Genomic DNA, 17,944 nt, shown 5'->3' on the forward strand with positions numbered 1-17,944 from the left:
CAAGACATAGTAAGTGAAATTATAAGGATGAGTTGGGCAAAATATTTAGCAGTTAGCAAGTTTTAAATATGACAGGTGAAAAATATGCATTGATATTAATCTGCTGTTACCATTTCTCTGTTTACGATATCCACCAACCATTTACTGATTACTCTTTGGATCAAAATACAAGGTACTGAGAGTTCGAAGGGGCAGTATGTCAGTTTGTATTGCAGCAGAAAAACTAAAACTGTACTAGTATGTCAAAGAGAAGGAATTTACAGTGGGGAATTAAGGGATTGGTTATACAAGTATTGGAAGATTGAAATAGCACAAAAAGGATGGTGAGTATCTTCATTTCCTTAGGGCTGCTATAACAAATGGCCACAAACTGGATGCTAAAATTAATAGGAATTTATTCTCTCTCAGTTCTAGAAGTCTGAAATTAATCATGTCAGCCAGTGCCATGTTCCCTCTGAAAGCTCTAAAAAAGGGTCCTCCCTTGCCTCTTCCAGCTTTGGGTGGCCCCAGCCATTCCTTGGCTTGTGTTTGCATAACTCCAAACCCTGCATCTATCTTCACATGACCTTCCTCTTCAAAGCAATTTTGGAACTGTTTTTCTGAAATGGCCATCAGAGCTGTCATCATATTACTCTTGATGTACTGAATGTCATCAAAATGTCTTCCTTTCAATATTTCCTTTACCTTCGGGTAAAGAAATAAGTCATTGGGGGCCAGATCAGGTGAGTAGGGAGGGTGTTCTCTTACCATGTCTTGTTTTGTGTCCCTGTTTCTAAATTCACCTCTCCTTTTTCATATAAAGGCTATTCAGTGGGTTTGAGGCCCACCCTAGTCTTCAACTAATTGAGACCAAGCTTGGAGCTGGAACTGGCGTCATTCTTACCAAACCACAGTACTGGGCTGAGGGAGGTGTGGTCCTCACAAAGCAAAATATAATTGCTATCACTATGAGGGGAAGGAAAAAAAATCAACTCGCCACCGGCAAGGCCCAGGAGGCCCTTTAGTTCTGTGAATACTTAACCTTCTCTTCACTTTTCATCCTGGGTCAGCTAAGCTGTCTTCTCAGCTATTGCTTGAATGCACCAAACACTCCTCCTTCAATATATTTGGCCTTGCCATAGCTTTTTGCTGGAATGCTCTTTCCCCAAACACGTGCATGGCTTTCTCCCTTGTTTCTCCACACATGGCTCTATTTATTGACGGATTGATGGTTTTTCATTAATTAATTTTTAATTGTTTAAAGATTTCTGTTAAAACATAGTTAAATGTCACTTCAGAGAGGACTTTGGTGAATTTCCTACCTAAAATAGCAACTGCCATTACTTTCTATGCCCATAATTGGCTTTAGTTGTGTTTATAGCATTGATCACTACTTGACATGTTTTTACGTATCTATTTGTTTGCCCTCCCCAATGGAATGAACACTCCATGAGAAGATTCTGTCTTGTTCATTGTTGTACCATAGTGCCTAGCACAGTGCCTAGCGTATAGTAAGCACTTAACAAATGATTGTGTTTGTGATGAATGAAGGAGTTAGAATCCCAGACATAACCCAACCTCTGTTGTCATAAGCAAGTAACTGAAACTTTCATTGCTCAGTTTCCTCATCTGTCAAATGGAGATAGTTTCTACCTCTCAGGGCTCTTCTTTAGATTACATAAGAAAATATGTGGGGAATGTCTGGCATATATAGATGTTGAACATGTATTACTTTCCTTCTCTCAAAAGCCTCCATCAGTAGATCAGGCCAGAAGCCATTACTTAAATCAGTTATCTGTCCTGACTTTACTTTAGAATTACCTAGGGAATTCTTTAGAATTCTGAGCTGGGTTCTCACCCCTAGAGATTCTGATTTAATTGGCCCGATGTGACACCTAGCATTGGTAATTTTTAAAGCTTCCCAGGTGGGAGCATATTAGCAGCCGGCACTGAAGACCACGGATTTCAAGTCATTAGTGAGGGAAGGCCAGACAAGGAGATGGGAGCGCTGGCCGTGTAGCCATCAGAATCCACGGGAAGCCCTATAAAACCTGGCCCTTCCAACACCTGGAAATCTCTAGAAGCCAGCTTGGCTTATTCCCTCCAGTACAAATCCTCAACTGGCAGACTAGACAGATGGTCATTATTTATCCTTCCTGCTGTGTTAGAAAGAAAAAAAATAGCTGTGCCTTGGGGTTTCTCAAATAATTTTTACATGTGCAAATCATTACCTTCTTATATGCTTATATGTATTAGGAGGGAGACAGGGAAGCTTAAGAGACCAGGGAGACCAGCGTGTATTGTCTCCTAATTGTTCTTTTAGAAGTGCAGGCAGTAGAGAGAAACTGGACCGGGACAAAGTCTCAGTTCTAGAGCTGATACTAAAGGGGGTAATGCATAAGATCAGTGCCCAGAAAAATGCCTGGCACTTCGTAATTAATGTTAAGTCCTCTTCTCTGGGGAAACTAGATTTGCTTAAGGTCATAAAATAATAATAACACACAAAAACGTCCATGTATGGAGTTTCTTGTTGTGTTAAGTATTTTGTGTAGGTAATTATTTAAAATCTTCACATCACTGCAAATTACTGGTATCATCTCCTTTTCACAAACTGACAGAAAGCGTGCATCTGTAAAAGGAAGAATCGGGATTAGCGTTCAGGTCTGACACCAAAAGTCATCTTGCTGCCCTATGCTATGTACTGTTTCTAGAATCCTTTTAACTTACCAATTCTATGATTCAGGGTAATTTTAACCTTTTTTTCACTTGTAGGAAACAGAAAGCTTTATTTCACATACTGGGTAAAATAAGCAGGGGCCAATGCTACTAGGTGATAATGAGTTCCCATGACAACTTAAATTTTCAGCAGATTAAATTAGAGCTGCCAGGAAGGGGCTGCCCTAACTTGCTGTCATCGTGATCCTCATTAAGTATCTATTAAGTTTTAGTTGAGATAGCGTGAGTTAGCTATGGGAGGATAAAGAAATATAGAGAAAATTCCTTCTCTCCTAAGGCCTGAAAAGGAATGGAATTGGAGAAACAGAACGTATAGTCAGTGATTTTATTTTCCAAACTCCGAGTTGGGGCACATGGTTATTCATTTAGTCAACAACCATGCATTGACTACTTATTCTAATGCTGGGTAATGGGGTTTCAGAAAAGATAATGAAATCACATTGTTTTCTCCATCAAGAAACTGAGGAAGAAGATTCATAATAATTCACAGGTGCAGTGTTAAAAGTCTAACAAATGTTTTTTTTAATATGACAGGTGAATTTATTTATATAAACATCCTTACATAAATAACTCTATTAGTTAACATTTATTGAGCACTTGCTATGCTCCGGTATTTGCTTTACATTTTCTAGTCCATTTAATCCTCACAATAACTTATAGGTAGTATTATTCCCATTTCACAGAAGTGGAAACTGAGACACAAAGAAGACAAGTAACTTGCCCAAGGTCATGCAGCTAATAGGGAAAGGAGCCAGGACTCAAACCCAAGGCATCTGGCTTCAGAGCCTCTTCTCTCCACCACTAGGTTACACTGCTGGCCTCTACCTTTTGTTTAAAATGTATCGTTTGAACCATTTTTACTGAAAATAGTGAAACCCAACTCAAAAGCAATATGTATTTGTTAATGGCATATTTGAATTATGCACTAAATATTGCAGCTGAAGTACCCAGAACTCTATGCTCTGTGGTCATCCCACAGATGTGTGAAATAAATGAATACATCCTCAAGCCTGATGGAAAGGCTGAGTGATGAATGAGGGATACCCACAATAAGCCTTACAGGACTTCAGCAAAAGGTTTTCATGTCTTTTTCCTGCATCCTAAGGCTATATCTTTAATCCATGAAGGCAGCCGACTGAGCAAGTCATACCTGGACAGCAGAATCCCAAGTTTAGGGATACTGTTCAAACCTCTTCCCACATAGGACCTCTGACCATTGAAAGGAGCAAGGAAGGGAGAAGACAAATGTTTCACCTGATCCTTCAGGCACACATCTGTGTGGAGAGGGGCAGCAGTGCTTGTTTCTCTATGAGAGGCAGGACCACCTGAAGAGGCCCCTTCCCACTCCCGGTCCTCCTGACTCAGGGAGGTTCTACAGGCTCTTATCTCTGCTTATCTGGAACTCTCGGCTCCATGTGCACCCTCACCATCACCTTCACCTAAAAACTCTTATTCATCTTTCAGGTCCCCAGTTTAAGAGTCACTTCATCCAAGAAGCCTTCCCTGATCCTCCACCACTCCCACGCATACTCCAAAATAAGTTTATTTTCACATTTTCTTTTTTTATGTTTATGGTAATTTGTAATTACATGATGACTTTGTTAATTACTTAGCATCTACTTCCCCTTTATGAGCTTCAGCAGGGCAGGAATCAGTGCTTTCTTGCCCATCCGTATATCCCCGCACTCTAACATGGTGCCAGCCATACAGCAGAGCCTCCACATCTTCTCTGCCTGGGTGTATGCGTGTATGTATGAAAATGAAGAGACCAAACGAAACCCTACCACTTTTTCTTTCTTGTCCAGGAAGGAAAGGAAAGGAAACCTCTGCCACTCCAGTGCAGCCTGAAGTTCCTGAGGTGTCTCAAGGCAAAACTGAACACATGGTATGCACCTGGGTATATAGAGCTTGGGGAAGGGCTTCATCGATGCTTCACCTTCTAGTCTCTGATGCTGGGTGGGGTCCTCTTTGATGTCCACCCAGTGCCTTGATGTCAGACTGTCTTTGACTTTGAGACTTTCTTCCATCAGAGAAGGGAGGCAGCAGAACTCCAAGAGTGTGGCTTGGTTCCTGTCCTAGCTGGTATGTGTGCAGAGACCGCTCATCTCCACTTGGTGACGGGCTTGATACTGGCCCCAAGAAATTGAACTTGTAGCATGTGTACAGGTGTCCTTCCAAAGCCTGTGACCAATTTACCAGCTGCCATCAAAATAAAGGGTGGTTGCAGACCGATTTTAACATCCAGCTTCCAGAAACTGAGGGTGAACTTTTCACCAAACATCACATTTTAAAATATAATAGTCTCTTTGATTTAAAAAAAAAAATCTGGCAAGCAGTTAAAATCTGTTTTAATATTCTCCTTAGCCAGGAGAAGATGCAGACAGGATTGAAAACCAGCCTGAGTTTTTCTGTTGTTGTTTTTTAAATGCCTGGATTAGAACATAATTCATCTTAAAATGACGGGAGGCCTCTTCATACACTTCACACTTTGAAATATTTTAGAAAATAGTATCCATTTTGGCAAGCCACTTACCACGCAAGAAACAACAGCAAATGCTTTTCTCCCTGAGTGTTAAGTCTGTTGTGAATAAGATTATAAAAAAATATACTTTGCTCTTTTATTTTGCCTCTTGTTTGAGGATTTCACTGCATCTCTGCAATAATTAATTCTTCTCACATTGCTGTATAAGCAGCATTCATTGTCCCACTTTTTAGAAACGGAAATTGAAGCAGAGGTTTGGTAAAGTAACTTTTCTACGTGTCCCATAGAAAATCATTCATTCATTCACTTATTCACTCAGTAAACATGTCTTAAGAACCAACTATGTGCCAGACACTAATCAGACCTTGAAGATACACAAATGACCATCACATAGGCAGAGTCTCCAGACCTGTTAGAGAAGTATTCTAACAGACAATTATAAAATCCTGTAGTAAATACTGCAATGGATAAAGGGGCAATGAAGAACTTCCCCTCACCAAGCCTGGGACTGTCAGGGAAGGCTTCCCACATGAAGTAAAATATGACTGGGGTCTTTAAGGATGAGTAGGAGCCCAACCAATTGAGGCACAGGTGGCGAGAAGGGCTTACAACAGAGGAAACAGAATGTATAAGGCATAAAACAGTCTCATTTTGTTCTGCTTTTATGTGGCTGGAGAAAAAGATGTAAAAGTAGGATTGAAAGGAGGTAAGGAAGAACAAGAACTTGAATGGTCTTATGTGCCAAACAAGGAACGTTGGACTTCATTCGGACACAGCGGTACCATAAAAGCCTAAGTTGTGTGAGTGAGTGAGTGGGTAAGTGAGTAAGCGAGCGAACAAGTTGAGCCTAATTCAGGTCCATACAAATTTCCCCTTCCCCTATCTTTAATGGTCAAAGTGTTGAACTATCTGAAGGAATATAAAATTATTTAAAATCAGTTTCTCACATCCAAGGATCTCTTTGAACTTTCCAAAATCATCCACCAAACTGTATGCAAATGTATGCATTTACTTGGGTAGATTATCTAAAGATTTCCTCAGATTTCTAAAGTGGTCCAAAGCTCTAACAAGTATAAGACTCACTATTCTATTTCCTTTATGAAGCTTTCAGATGTTCCCAAAATTGATTTTATCAAAGTAGCATGTTTTTATATTAATCTCTTAAAATTTACTGGTTGCTGGTTATCGATATCGGTACAATTTCACATAACATTCTATTATTTCAAACAAAACAAATCTTCCCATCCCCAGAAGTAGCTTAATCCATGTTTATTAGCGAACTCAAAAATGTAGCTTCTTATTGCAATTACTATTATTTAGAGCTATGGGATTTTCTTAGCTTACATGTGAGAAGTTTGAGACAAAAGGACAAAATTAAAGAAACTCAGGTATTGCAAGTTGGTGGAAGCAAGATGGTATGCAAAAGTTAGAGGCATAATTCTATGGTGAACTAATTAAGATGATTTGTATTACAATTAACAGAACCAACTCTACCAACTTAATTTGTTGGAAAGATAGAGAAACATATTATGCTACCTACGGATAGAAATGTAACAGGGATCTAAAATTAGGAACCTGAACATCATAACTTCCTATAGCTTTTCTTTCTTCTCTGCTGTCAGCTTCATATCTCTCCTATCATCTCTCTATCTATCTATCTATCTATCTATCTATCGATCAATCGATCAATCGATCATCGATCTATATCTTTCTCAGCAGATCAGCTTTTTCACATTTCCAGTACACAGAGTGGAAAACCTGTTAGAGTAGATCTCCCCTTGTCTAGCTCTCTGTCTTTATCTCTCCCTAATACTTCCCAAATCACTGGTCAATGTGATCATTGGCCCATTTTGCATTAGACACCCTATCCTGTACTAAATACTTAGACACACAGCAGTTCTCTCTACAACCATGTGGATGGGCAGGAGCGGCACTTGCTGTAAAGTGGGGTTGGGCAGATCAAACAATAAATGCCCACTCTCTCTACATGGTAAGTGACAGAATGTTTTACACAGCACTGCTGGGACTTGTTTGTCTATTTATTCTAAAAACATCTCTATTTTGTACTGGACATGGCATTAGGATACCAAGATAAGCTAGACATAACCTCTATACACTCATTCTAGTTTTGTGTCTACCATTTATAGTATGATCTTAGTAAGTCACTTTCATTCTCTGGGCTTCAACTTCCTTTGTTAAATGAATAGGACAGACAGAACTAGAAGTGCTCCATTATAATGAGCCCATGAGCCTAAGGTAATATCACTAGTATTTCAATCACTCTTTGTCAAGAACTTCACACTCATGATCCAGAGGTTTTTCCCACCAAGAAATTATAAGCATTTCCTGAAACCCACCGCCTGTGAATCCTACTAGTATAAAGCAGAGCAGAACATCGTGAGATGTCTTAGGTAGTCACAAAAACCTTTGCTTTGTATAAATAAGAAATGCAAATAAAGTCATGATTTCACCCTTCTCCTTAAAAAACAAAAAACACTCACCATAGTAGTTTATATCCAACAACACTTGGCAGATATGGCTCTATTGCACTAAAGATTTGAAACTCGTCCCCCTAGCTTTACAAAGCCAGACCTTGCAATAAATCTTACTGGTTGTGTGGCCTCGTCTTTTGCCAAAAGACTGCAGGAGTTCTGGGTGGTGAATGTGCTGCCAGTGAGATGTTTGTGTTATTTTGGTAGAAAACTCCAGACGAGAAGCTGCAGCCAGAAAACCTTCCTGCTGAGACTTCAGCTCCTAAAGATCCCCTGAGTCTTCTGACGATCAGGCCAGTCTCCCAGCCTTTTGTTAATCCAGTGATGAAGAACAAGTATGAAGAATGTGAGACATGGATCGACAGGTTCAGGAAGCTAGAAAATGCCCTCTACCTGTGTGACCTGAGTAATACAGGTGAAGTATGAAGCTTAGAGCAGATGTACCTTCCTCTTTGTGTTCTGGTCTGAAATTGGATACCTCATTTTCTTTCATTTCTTCACAAATACACTTTATATATAAACCATGTGCCTGGAACTGTGCTGAGCACAATCAGGAAATACCAAGCTGAATCAGACACAAATTTCCCATCCCCAGGTTAGTTGTAGTTTCTTTGTGTCTCTGATCCTTTCACCATTCTACTACCTGAGTCTAACCCACAATCTGATCTTGTCCCTAATAGAAATATTGCAGCACGCCTGCTAATAGGCTGAATTCCAAACTTCTGAGCAAGGCAAAATCTGGTCCCTGTCCACCTGACGAATCTCTTCTCCTTCAACTGTTATTATGTCAGCATATTTTACCCATTCATAATGAATAACTTGCCTTCTTCAGACTCGCCTTTCTTTCTTCTATGACTTGCCTTTTCTAATTTTATGCCCTCCATCTGAGCTGTCTGCCTGTCCTCTACCTACCTTATCCCCTTCATCTCCCCATCTTGTCTACCTGGCTAATTAATGCCTAAACATCTTATATGTTGGAACTCAAGCCCCACTCCTCTGTGACTCCCCTGATTTTCCCAGACAGATCTAGGCAAACCTTTATCTGGCTTCTTAGAGTTCTTTAATATTCATTCTCATGTTTGATATATTGTATTTTTTTTTGGAGGCTTAGTACTATCTCACCAGCAGACTATTCCTTTTTTATCCCCAGCTCTTTGCACAAATCTGTTTACCTTTTTTTTTTTTGAGGCAACAAATAAATGAATGAATGTACATAAATAACTAACTCCAAGATGGAAGGTGGGAAATGCCATTAGAGTGTGCTATGTGGTTGTTCAGAGAAAGGAGAATTCCTTCCTGGTGAAGTGATCAGGGAATGGATCACAATTGGAAATGGATCATTAAAGATAAAGTGCAGCTTGTATACAAAGGAATAAAATAGAAGGCCTTTTCTGGCAAAGGTGCAAGTTGGCCAAGCAAAGTGTTATATGTGAAGCTCAATGCAAAGAGTTTGGTTTGGATAGAATATAGGGACTATTAAGAAGAATATTAATTGCATGTCAACTGTAATTTAAAAATAAAAATTAATTAAAAATTTAAAAAGAAGAATATTAAATGATAAAGGTGGAGGTATGGGATGGGGCCAGATCTAGAAAGCTCTTAGATGTCAGAACAGGGCATTTGGACTTAATTCAAAGACAGTAAGTAGCGTTGTGGGTTTCTAAGCAGGATGTGATGAAGTTGTATTTCAGAAAGATCCTTGATGGCTGTGAATGAATAAAAGAGAAAAGGAAAGCAGGAAAAGGAGAAAGGACACTACCGCAATGTCCAAGTGAGAGAGAATGTATTCTAGAACTCAGAGACTTGGGGAATGGAAAGGAGGGAGCATACACAAAAGCACGTGGACTGAAACTGTTGTATTTGAATCACACACTGTGGTTCATGAAGAGTTAGTGTATTATATGTGGAGTCTGAAAACATCAAACTCATAGAAAACATCAAACTCAGAGAATAGAATTGTGGTTGCTAACGGAAATGTGGAGATTTTAGTCAAAGGGTACAAACTTTTAGTTATAAGATGAATAAGTCCCACGGGTCTAACGTGCAGTATGGTGACTAGTAAACAATACTGCACAGTATACTTGAAAATTGGTATGAGAGTAGAACTTTAATGTGCTCACCATAACAATAACGACAAAATGGTAGTTATGTGAAGTAAAGGATTTGTTAACTAACCTGATTGTGGTAAACATTTTGCAATATATACATGTATCAAATCATCACATTGTACACCGTAACCTTATACTGTGTTATATCTCAGTAAAACTGGAAATAATTAATTTTTTTTAAAAAGTCAGTGTGCACGCTAGTACTTTCTAGACGTAATCATATAACAATAGCCATGCCTGTCTTTTCACTCTCTCTGTGTGTTTTTGTTTTTGTTTCATTTTGTTTTGAATTTTCAAACCAAATTAATGCTAGACCATATGAAGAATAACTACCCTACAATACCCAAAGACTTAATAATTATACCAAAGAAAAGGACAAATAAAAATTTTAAATGAAAATGTATTTAGCTGAATTAGAAAATCATTTATTAAATGTATGTTATGAGCCCAGCACTGTACTAGAGCCTGGACCAGGAGGGAAATGAGAAAGAATGAGACATGGTCTCTGGCCTCAAAGAGCATTTAAGTAGGAAGGTAAGACAGAGAGACTGGCAATAGTTAAATGCCAATGTACGTTTTTAGACGGCATATAGGAAAGTATCATAATTACAGACATAAATAAGAGTTAGAGTCCCAAGGAAAGAGAGAAGAACAGAAGCTCATTGTCTACTGTGAGCTGGGGTACTCAGATGCGTTCCATGCAAGAGAGAGCTTGAGATTAGCCTTGAGGACAGGTAAACTTTGGATAGCTAGGTAGGGCATTCCAAGTATGAAATCATCTTCTGCAAAGGTTAGAAGGTGGGAATGAGTATGAGGGAGAACACAGTGAACAAGAGAGGACTGGAGGTTAGTGAAACTGAGACCCTATTATGAATCCTGAGGGCTCGGGTGGGGCTTTATTCTCTACCCAGTATCCACCAAAGGTTCTACCAGAGGAGAACACAATGAAAGCTGAGATGGATAATTTTGAGAAGATACTGGAAAAAAGGAGATCAAGGGATTATTGAAATACTCGTAAGTCTAGGTATTCATACCAGGACCATGAGGGTGGTGATGAGGTTACAAACAAAATCGAAACAAAATACAGCGTAGAAAGAAAAGACATTTCTAGAGAAACAAATGCTGATTTACAATGATGGATGATAAACTTCGTTGCTAAGAGACTCCCCAAAGACTGGATCCTTTCTCATACTCCTGAAATGTTCTAAGGAAAAAACGGACTTTTGTTGACTTTGGAGGCAGATTCCGGCAGATTTGAAATGCTTTTCTTATGGCCTCTTCACTATTTATGCCTGTTTTCTCTGTTTCTATGAAATTCATTAGTTCAACAGCCAAAGAACGTGTCAGCCAGATCTGGGAATATCTATAACTATCTTTAATGAGGAAAGAGGATTAACTGAGGTCATTTTGTTGGTTTATTAAACCACAGTATTTAACAGACCACCACGGCCCCATTCTAGACACTGAGCAGATGATACATACTTTGCCCACTGATGAATCACTGTTCTTTATTATGTGCAAGGAAATATGTAGGCCAGGGTGTTCTTCATCCAGGATGAAGGCAGACCATCCATCATCAACTTAGCATTTCTGGGAACCTACTTTGTGCTTATTCTCTAATGGGGGTTGTCAAGAAAATATCCTTGAGGAGAAGCAATAAGGAATGACTGAATAATTGGTCGTGTTTTCTAAAGAAAGAAGGGTAGTTGAGATAAATGTTTGGCTGAATGGTAAATTTAGCATTTTTCCAGTACACTAAAGGCTGGATACAAAGTATTTTAGAGTTCAAGGGGGCAGAATGCAATGAGAGCCCTTAAAACCTTTCTCTGCACGGGCCTGGATTGTACACGCACTGCATCACCAACTCCACACAACCACATGCTGAAAGGATTGGTGTCCCTATTTACTGAGGAGAAAGTCAAGCTCAAAGTGATCAAATAATAGCCAGTGGGAAGTTGAGCCATAATTCAAACTCAGTTCTATTGGACTTTCCATTATACCAAACTCCCATGACACACCAGAAAGAACAGATGGTGTTTTTGTTGTTGCTATTGTTGTTTCTTTAATTTTTTGTTAAATTTTCAATTACATACAATTACATACAACATTATATTAGTTTTAGGTGTACAGCATAGTGATTAGACATTTATATAACTTACAAAGTGATCACCCCAATAAATCTAGTACCCATCTGACACTATACATAGTTATTATAATGTTATTGACTAATTCCCTAAACTGTACTTTACAGCCCCACGATTGTTTTTATAACTGGCAATTTGTACATCTTGAGCCCTTCCCTTATTTCACCCACCCCTCTGGCCCCCTCCATTTTGCAACCATCAATTTGTTCCCTGTATCTATGATTTTGTTTCTTTTTTTGTTTATTTGTTTATTTTTGTTTTTAAGATTCCACATATAAGTGAAATCATATGGTATTTATTTGTTGCTTTGTTTGTTTCTTTCTCTGTTTTTACCAAAAACCTAGATTCAAGTCCAGACTTCACCAATTTCTGAGTCCTGAAAACTAGCCACTTATATTATCTGAGCCTGTTTCCTCATCTATAAAATAAGACTGATAAGAATGAAAGATTCCTCCCAGATTTGAGACAGGATCAAATGAGATTTGAAAGTTCTTTGTAAACTGTATAATGAAGTGGATGTTAAAGAGGTTCTTCTCATTATTTCTTTCATTTTGATTCTGGTGGGAGGACAGCCTTTCCAACACTAAGATGAATTAGGAGGGTTATTTTATGCAGCTGTCCTGGGCAGCCCCTAATGACAGTAAATTGGACAGATACAAATTTCAGTCAATGGACTTTTGTTTGATAGCAGGAATCCCCTACCAATGGTAAAGCTTAGAAAATAGAAAATACCCCCCATCCCCATACACACCAGTGATGATTCCTAGATGTTTTTTAACATTACTTTTAATTTTTAATTAAAATATAAATTAATTTATATACAGAAGGTGCCAAAAAAAAGTATACACATTTTAAGAAAGGTAAACTGTATCAAAATTGTAATACTAATATATATCAATAACAAAAGGTGAATACAAGTTACATTTGACTTCTGCAATTACAAGAGGTGCTCAAAGTGGTTCCCATCAGCGTCCAGACACTTCTGATTACAGCAAATTACTGCTTGAGCAACGCTGACCAAGTGTCCACTTGTATAAATGGACCACAGGGTCCATTTTTTGGCACCCCTGGTATTTTAATAATTTCTTCTTATTAAAATACACTTTTCTATATTTTAAATAATGTTGATGATATTATTATCATTATCCTATAATAATCCCTGCATTAATGGTGCTTACTAGTTCTGGGCATTTTGCTAAGCACTGATGATTTTATTGATTTTCATATAATTCAATTATCCCTATTTTAAAGTTGAAGAAACTGAGGCTCAAAAAGTTAAAATAACTTTCCCAGTCAGACACTTATTCCAAAGCCCATGACTTATATTTCCAGAGGCAGTTTATGAAGAGAGATGTCTTGAGGGGTCAAACCCAGGCCAGACCAAGAAAAGTGACCTAACCCAAAGATCTAGAAAGACACAATTGACCAACTCAAAGAGATTTCTGCAGAGAAAAGGACCAACATTCTCATAGGAAAGACAGACAATAAGCCTACATAGAAGACAACAAACAAATTGGGATAGGATGGGATGGCATAGTTTAGGACTATACAGGACAGAATAGAAGTGAATAGAATAAATCACATTAGGACCTCACCTGTGTGTAGCCCATTGGAGGAGAGTTCAGAGGGAAGCATTGTCGCTTAACTTGCATATTCAAATATAAACAGTACTTGGTAGCTTGAACAGAGATGACAGGTATTCACTAGACTGAACTTTTATGGGCTGGAAGTGGCTTTCTGCAAGAGACCAGGGGACTGCCTCTGGACTCTTGGAGAAAGAATTTTACAACCAGTATTACAGTCTGCATGAGTATAGGAAAGTAGAGAAGCAACATGCAAGGGATGTAGCTTTCATCCCTATAAAAGATATTTAAAATCTTTTCATTGACATCTGTAGCATAGATCTTCACAATCAAAGAATATATTTAGGAAACAACATAAGCCCAACTTGAAACAATTTCTTTCCCCTCATTCTATAGTCTAGTGGAGTAATTTAATGCATAGACTCAAACAACCTTGGGCAAGTGACTTACCATCTCCTTGCCTCAGTTTTTCACTCTGTAAAATGGGTTGTCAGGAGGATTGAATGAGTTAATGTTGGTAAAATGCTTACAGGGGTGCCTAAAACATGGTAAAATTTACATATATATACACATATATATCAGTCATTACTGTTATTACTGTTACATTTTGCACATTTTATTGCCCCAACTGGATGGGGAGCTTTCTGAGGTAACAGATCATTCTCTAAATCCTCTATATTCCCAAGCACGGTATCTTACATATGTAAGGTCACTATCAGGGGCTTGCAAATGAGTTTTTTATCTTGGCTGATTCCATGTTCTACACTTAAATTCTTTTCCGTAACTATCAAAATCTACCTAATCTTCCCGTGGAAAAACACCTTGTAACATGTGAGTACCAGAGGACATCCTGCGATGATAAGCAATACCATCTCTATTATAGAGATCCAGACTCTGAGCCACAGGAAGTTACATGATATCCCTGTGGTTATACAACAAGCAGGAGGGACCCACACTGTAAATACATTTCCAGAAATACTCAAAACTGTGCTGTTTGAATACTGCATGTTTAGGAATATGTTTGGATACATCACAAGCAGAAGTAAACCAGAACAATAGGAAATTACTTTTAGCAGGTACCCCACCTGTTTCAAAAATTGGCTTTTAACATTTTATGACTACAAAAAATAAGCTTAAATTGCTTCAGAATCTAACTATGGATTTTATTGGTCCCCCACTTCCTCTCCCCAAAGTCCCCCTCAAATTCCTGACATATATGACGCATAGCTGGACTGGAAATACCTTTTTAGGATGTCACTGGATTTTTAAGAAGCTGAAAGTCTTAAAATATTAGCATTTCGTGTTTACTCTGAAGTCATTCAAGCTTATTAATTTTTTTTCTCTTTTTTGTTTTCTCCATCTTCTTTTAAAAATTTCCCACTCACCCGACCTAATCACAGGAGCCCTGGAGAAGGAACGAGCCAAACGCCTCATTCACAACTACAATCTCATTTACAACCTGTCCCTGAGCCCTCGGAAAATCGACCAGGCCTTGAAGAGATTTCGTTCCGGAGAAAATATGCTCTTGGAGCCAGCACTCCGGTACTTAAAGGAGCTATGATAACAAGCCCATATTGTGAGAACAGATGTTTCCTTTATCTCTCTTTTTACCCAGACACGTGTTTCTCCCCGGCTTGAGTGTAGCGGTGGAGGCACTGTCAGAGTGGAGGCTGATGCAGCTATTGTAGCCACTTTGGACTTGGACTTGATTTCTGGCTGTGAAGCTTGCTCATAGGCAGCTCGGTGTGATCTGAGAAACACAAGGGTTTCTCTTCCGAGGTGGCAAGAACCAATTTCTTAAAATCCTCTTCTATTCTAGTAAAGCTTAGTATTAATAATGCATGGTTTTCTACATTGCTGATCAAACTGTGTTTTTGCAAACTGTGCAATCCTGTATAGTAAAAACCACACTAGATGTTCTAAAATGCCTGTCACATAATAGTCCTCAATACCTTGTTTTTCGAAAGTCAGTCAGCTCTTCCTCTAGTCACTATTCTGGGAAGGATTTCCACACCGTAAGAAAAATAAAAGTATTAGCAATATATTATCTTAATACTGAGTCAAAGTAGAATGCCAAGTGAGGTTTTCTGAACAAGTCCAGGATTTTCCCTAGTACAGAACAAAATGATGTTACACTGTCTCCAGGGACATTTTCCAAGAGTACTCGATAGAAGTACTAGACAAGTGCTAGACAAAGGATTCTGGGAACAGGTAGCATCTTCTTTGCTCCCTCTGACTGGAAAATTGAGCCAAATGCCACTAGCTCCCGTAGTTCTTCTATCCATAACGTTCCTCCCCAGGTTTTCACCTCCCACACAGCACACACTCACACACACATCACAACACACCGGTAGCATGAGCTCATTGAAAGAACACTGGTTCACAGCTTCAAATACAAACGTGTTCCCAGTACCATCATTACTGCTGAGTGACCTGAATCCTGATTTCCAAATCTGTGTTGGGGACAGCATGAAGGAGTTAGGTTCAAGGGAAAAAGCAAACAGAAAGTTCTCCGAGCAGCCACTTTTATCCATTTTATGTAGTGGAGTGCCTCAGAAAATCTTTGGAACAAAACGTTAAGAACAAAATAATTTGGATCCAGTAACATAAAGGATCTCTAGGGTCCTTCTGGTTTAACCTGCTCTAGTTTTTATAATCCAGAAAAATGCCTCTTGAGGCAGACTGATCACTTCTCAATGTTCTAGAATCTTTGGTCCTGTTTGCTACACTTTAGGTCAAGGAGATAAGCAAGTAGACATGGCTTTCTCATGCTAAAAAATACCAAATGAGGAAAATTAGCATGTTAGATCAAACAATTGAGCATGCGCTGAGCAACTACCATGGGCCAAGAATCTGACATATTTTGTTTCATCCGACTTTGACAACACAATAGGCAGTTTTTACAGCTCCATTTCTCAGGTCAGGAAATGGGGAAGTGAAAAGTAAGAAAGCTGCTGCGTTGTGCCTGTGGATAATTGGCTGGAGAGCTAGGGCATTCTGGAACACACTGGTTACGTGATACTTAAGAAGACCCCGGTATACCCTACGTGCATGTGGGGAAGTGGATGGGAAAAGAAGTTGGGATGATGGGGCACCTTAATCACGAAGCTGAGGTTATTACACTTAAAGGGCAATGATCTTACCTTGCTCAGTGCTTTCTGTCCAGCATCTAGTGGAGCTCCTGATCGATGGCAGGCCCCACACTCACGAAGGCAAACAACTGGAGGAGACTCCACTGACTCAGAGCGATGTGACTACAGGGCGTGCATTCCCGATGCTTTTGTAGTGTTGACTGAGTGAATACTTTTACAGTGGGGCAGACATGGCCAAATCTGGATCCAATCTCACTGCCCCTCCCCCACCCCCACGTAACCCACACTTCAACGGAGAGTAGGAAACAAATAGGCGTTAAAACTAGCCAAAATCCAGCTCTGGCTAGTAAGTAAGTGATAGCCTTGGCAAGTTGTTTAATCTCCCTGAGCGTCAGTGTTTTCATCTGTAAAATGGGAGTAGTCGTATCTTTACAGAGGAGTGTTACACATACTGAAAGGCATGTCATTTGGACAACTCCTTGCATGTAGTAGAAATGGACCTTTCTTATGCCCCTTCCCTCTGCTGCTGAGCATCAGGAAGCTTGAACAACAGTCTATGTGAGATGGCATATGGAGCTAAGGTTACCGAGGCAGCAAAAACAAATTCTGAAATGTAGCTGCCTTCTAGAGCCAAGCGGTCCTTGCTCTTGGGCCATCTCCTGTCTAGAATCCTCCACTGCTTTACCCCAGGATGTGTGTTTGTGTGTGTGTGTGTGTGTGTGTGGTGTGTGCATACATGTGTGTGTGTGCTTGCAAGACTTGTACATTGCAGAAGTAAATACTCACTAGTTTTTCTCTGAGTAAACCTTAAAAGAATGAAAATTCAGCTTAAGTCATAAAGAAAAGCTTAGCTATCAAGCGAACAATACAACCACTGGACACAAACAGGAAAATGCTCTGCGGTCACTGTGCTTCAGAATCTTATGACCTCTATCCTAGGATACCTTCATGGTTTGCTTATGAAAAATCTGTTACTTTTCTCTCTTTTTTCCCAGGTCAGTGGTGTTTTGTATACTCACTGTGGCTGTGCCATTGTGAATTTCTAATAAACACTGGGCAGAGGTTGTCTGGTGTCTGTGATGTTGACCAGCTTTCTCTAGCCAAACCTTTCTAAATGGGTGTCTGTGTGCAGTGCGCTGGTTAATCTCTAGTATGCCCTGGAGAGACTTGGTGTCAACTGTGTCTTTCCCAACTTTCCAAAACCTTCAGCCTCTAAATATGGAAAGAGCACTGAAGGCATGACAGAGGCTGGACCTCTCCAGCAGGCAGACTTCTTCCCAGATGTATGATGCTCAGCAATTCACTACCTTCCCCATCGAGTCATTCGC

At 39.4% G+C, this 17,944-nt stretch overlaps 1 protein-coding gene across 1 annotated transcript in view; it reads left to right on the forward strand.

The window, feature by feature from the left end:
• Window positions 1-17,728, forward strand: part of LOC308501252 (uncharacterized protein C1orf87) — a 68,946-nt gene extending 51,218 nt beyond the window's left edge. Inside the window, exons 10-12 of the mRNA XM_081057302.1 lie at window positions 4,521-4,600; window positions 7,897-8,104; window positions 14,925-17,728. Of these exons, the coding sequence (XP_080913428.1) occupies window positions 4,521-4,600; window positions 7,897-8,104; window positions 14,925-15,085 (449 nt within the window). The 3' untranslated portion in view covers window positions 15,086-17,728. The remainder of the gene's footprint in view (window positions 1-4,520; window positions 4,601-7,896; window positions 8,105-14,924) is intronic.
• Window positions 17,729-17,944: the final 216 nt, after the last annotated feature.

This window comes from Rhinolophus hipposideros (assembly GCF_964194185.1).
Source record: "Rhinolophus hipposideros genome assembly, chromosome: 8".
NCBI classification, from domain to species: Eukaryota; Metazoa; Chordata; class Mammalia; order Chiroptera; family Rhinolophidae; genus Rhinolophus; species Rhinolophus hipposideros.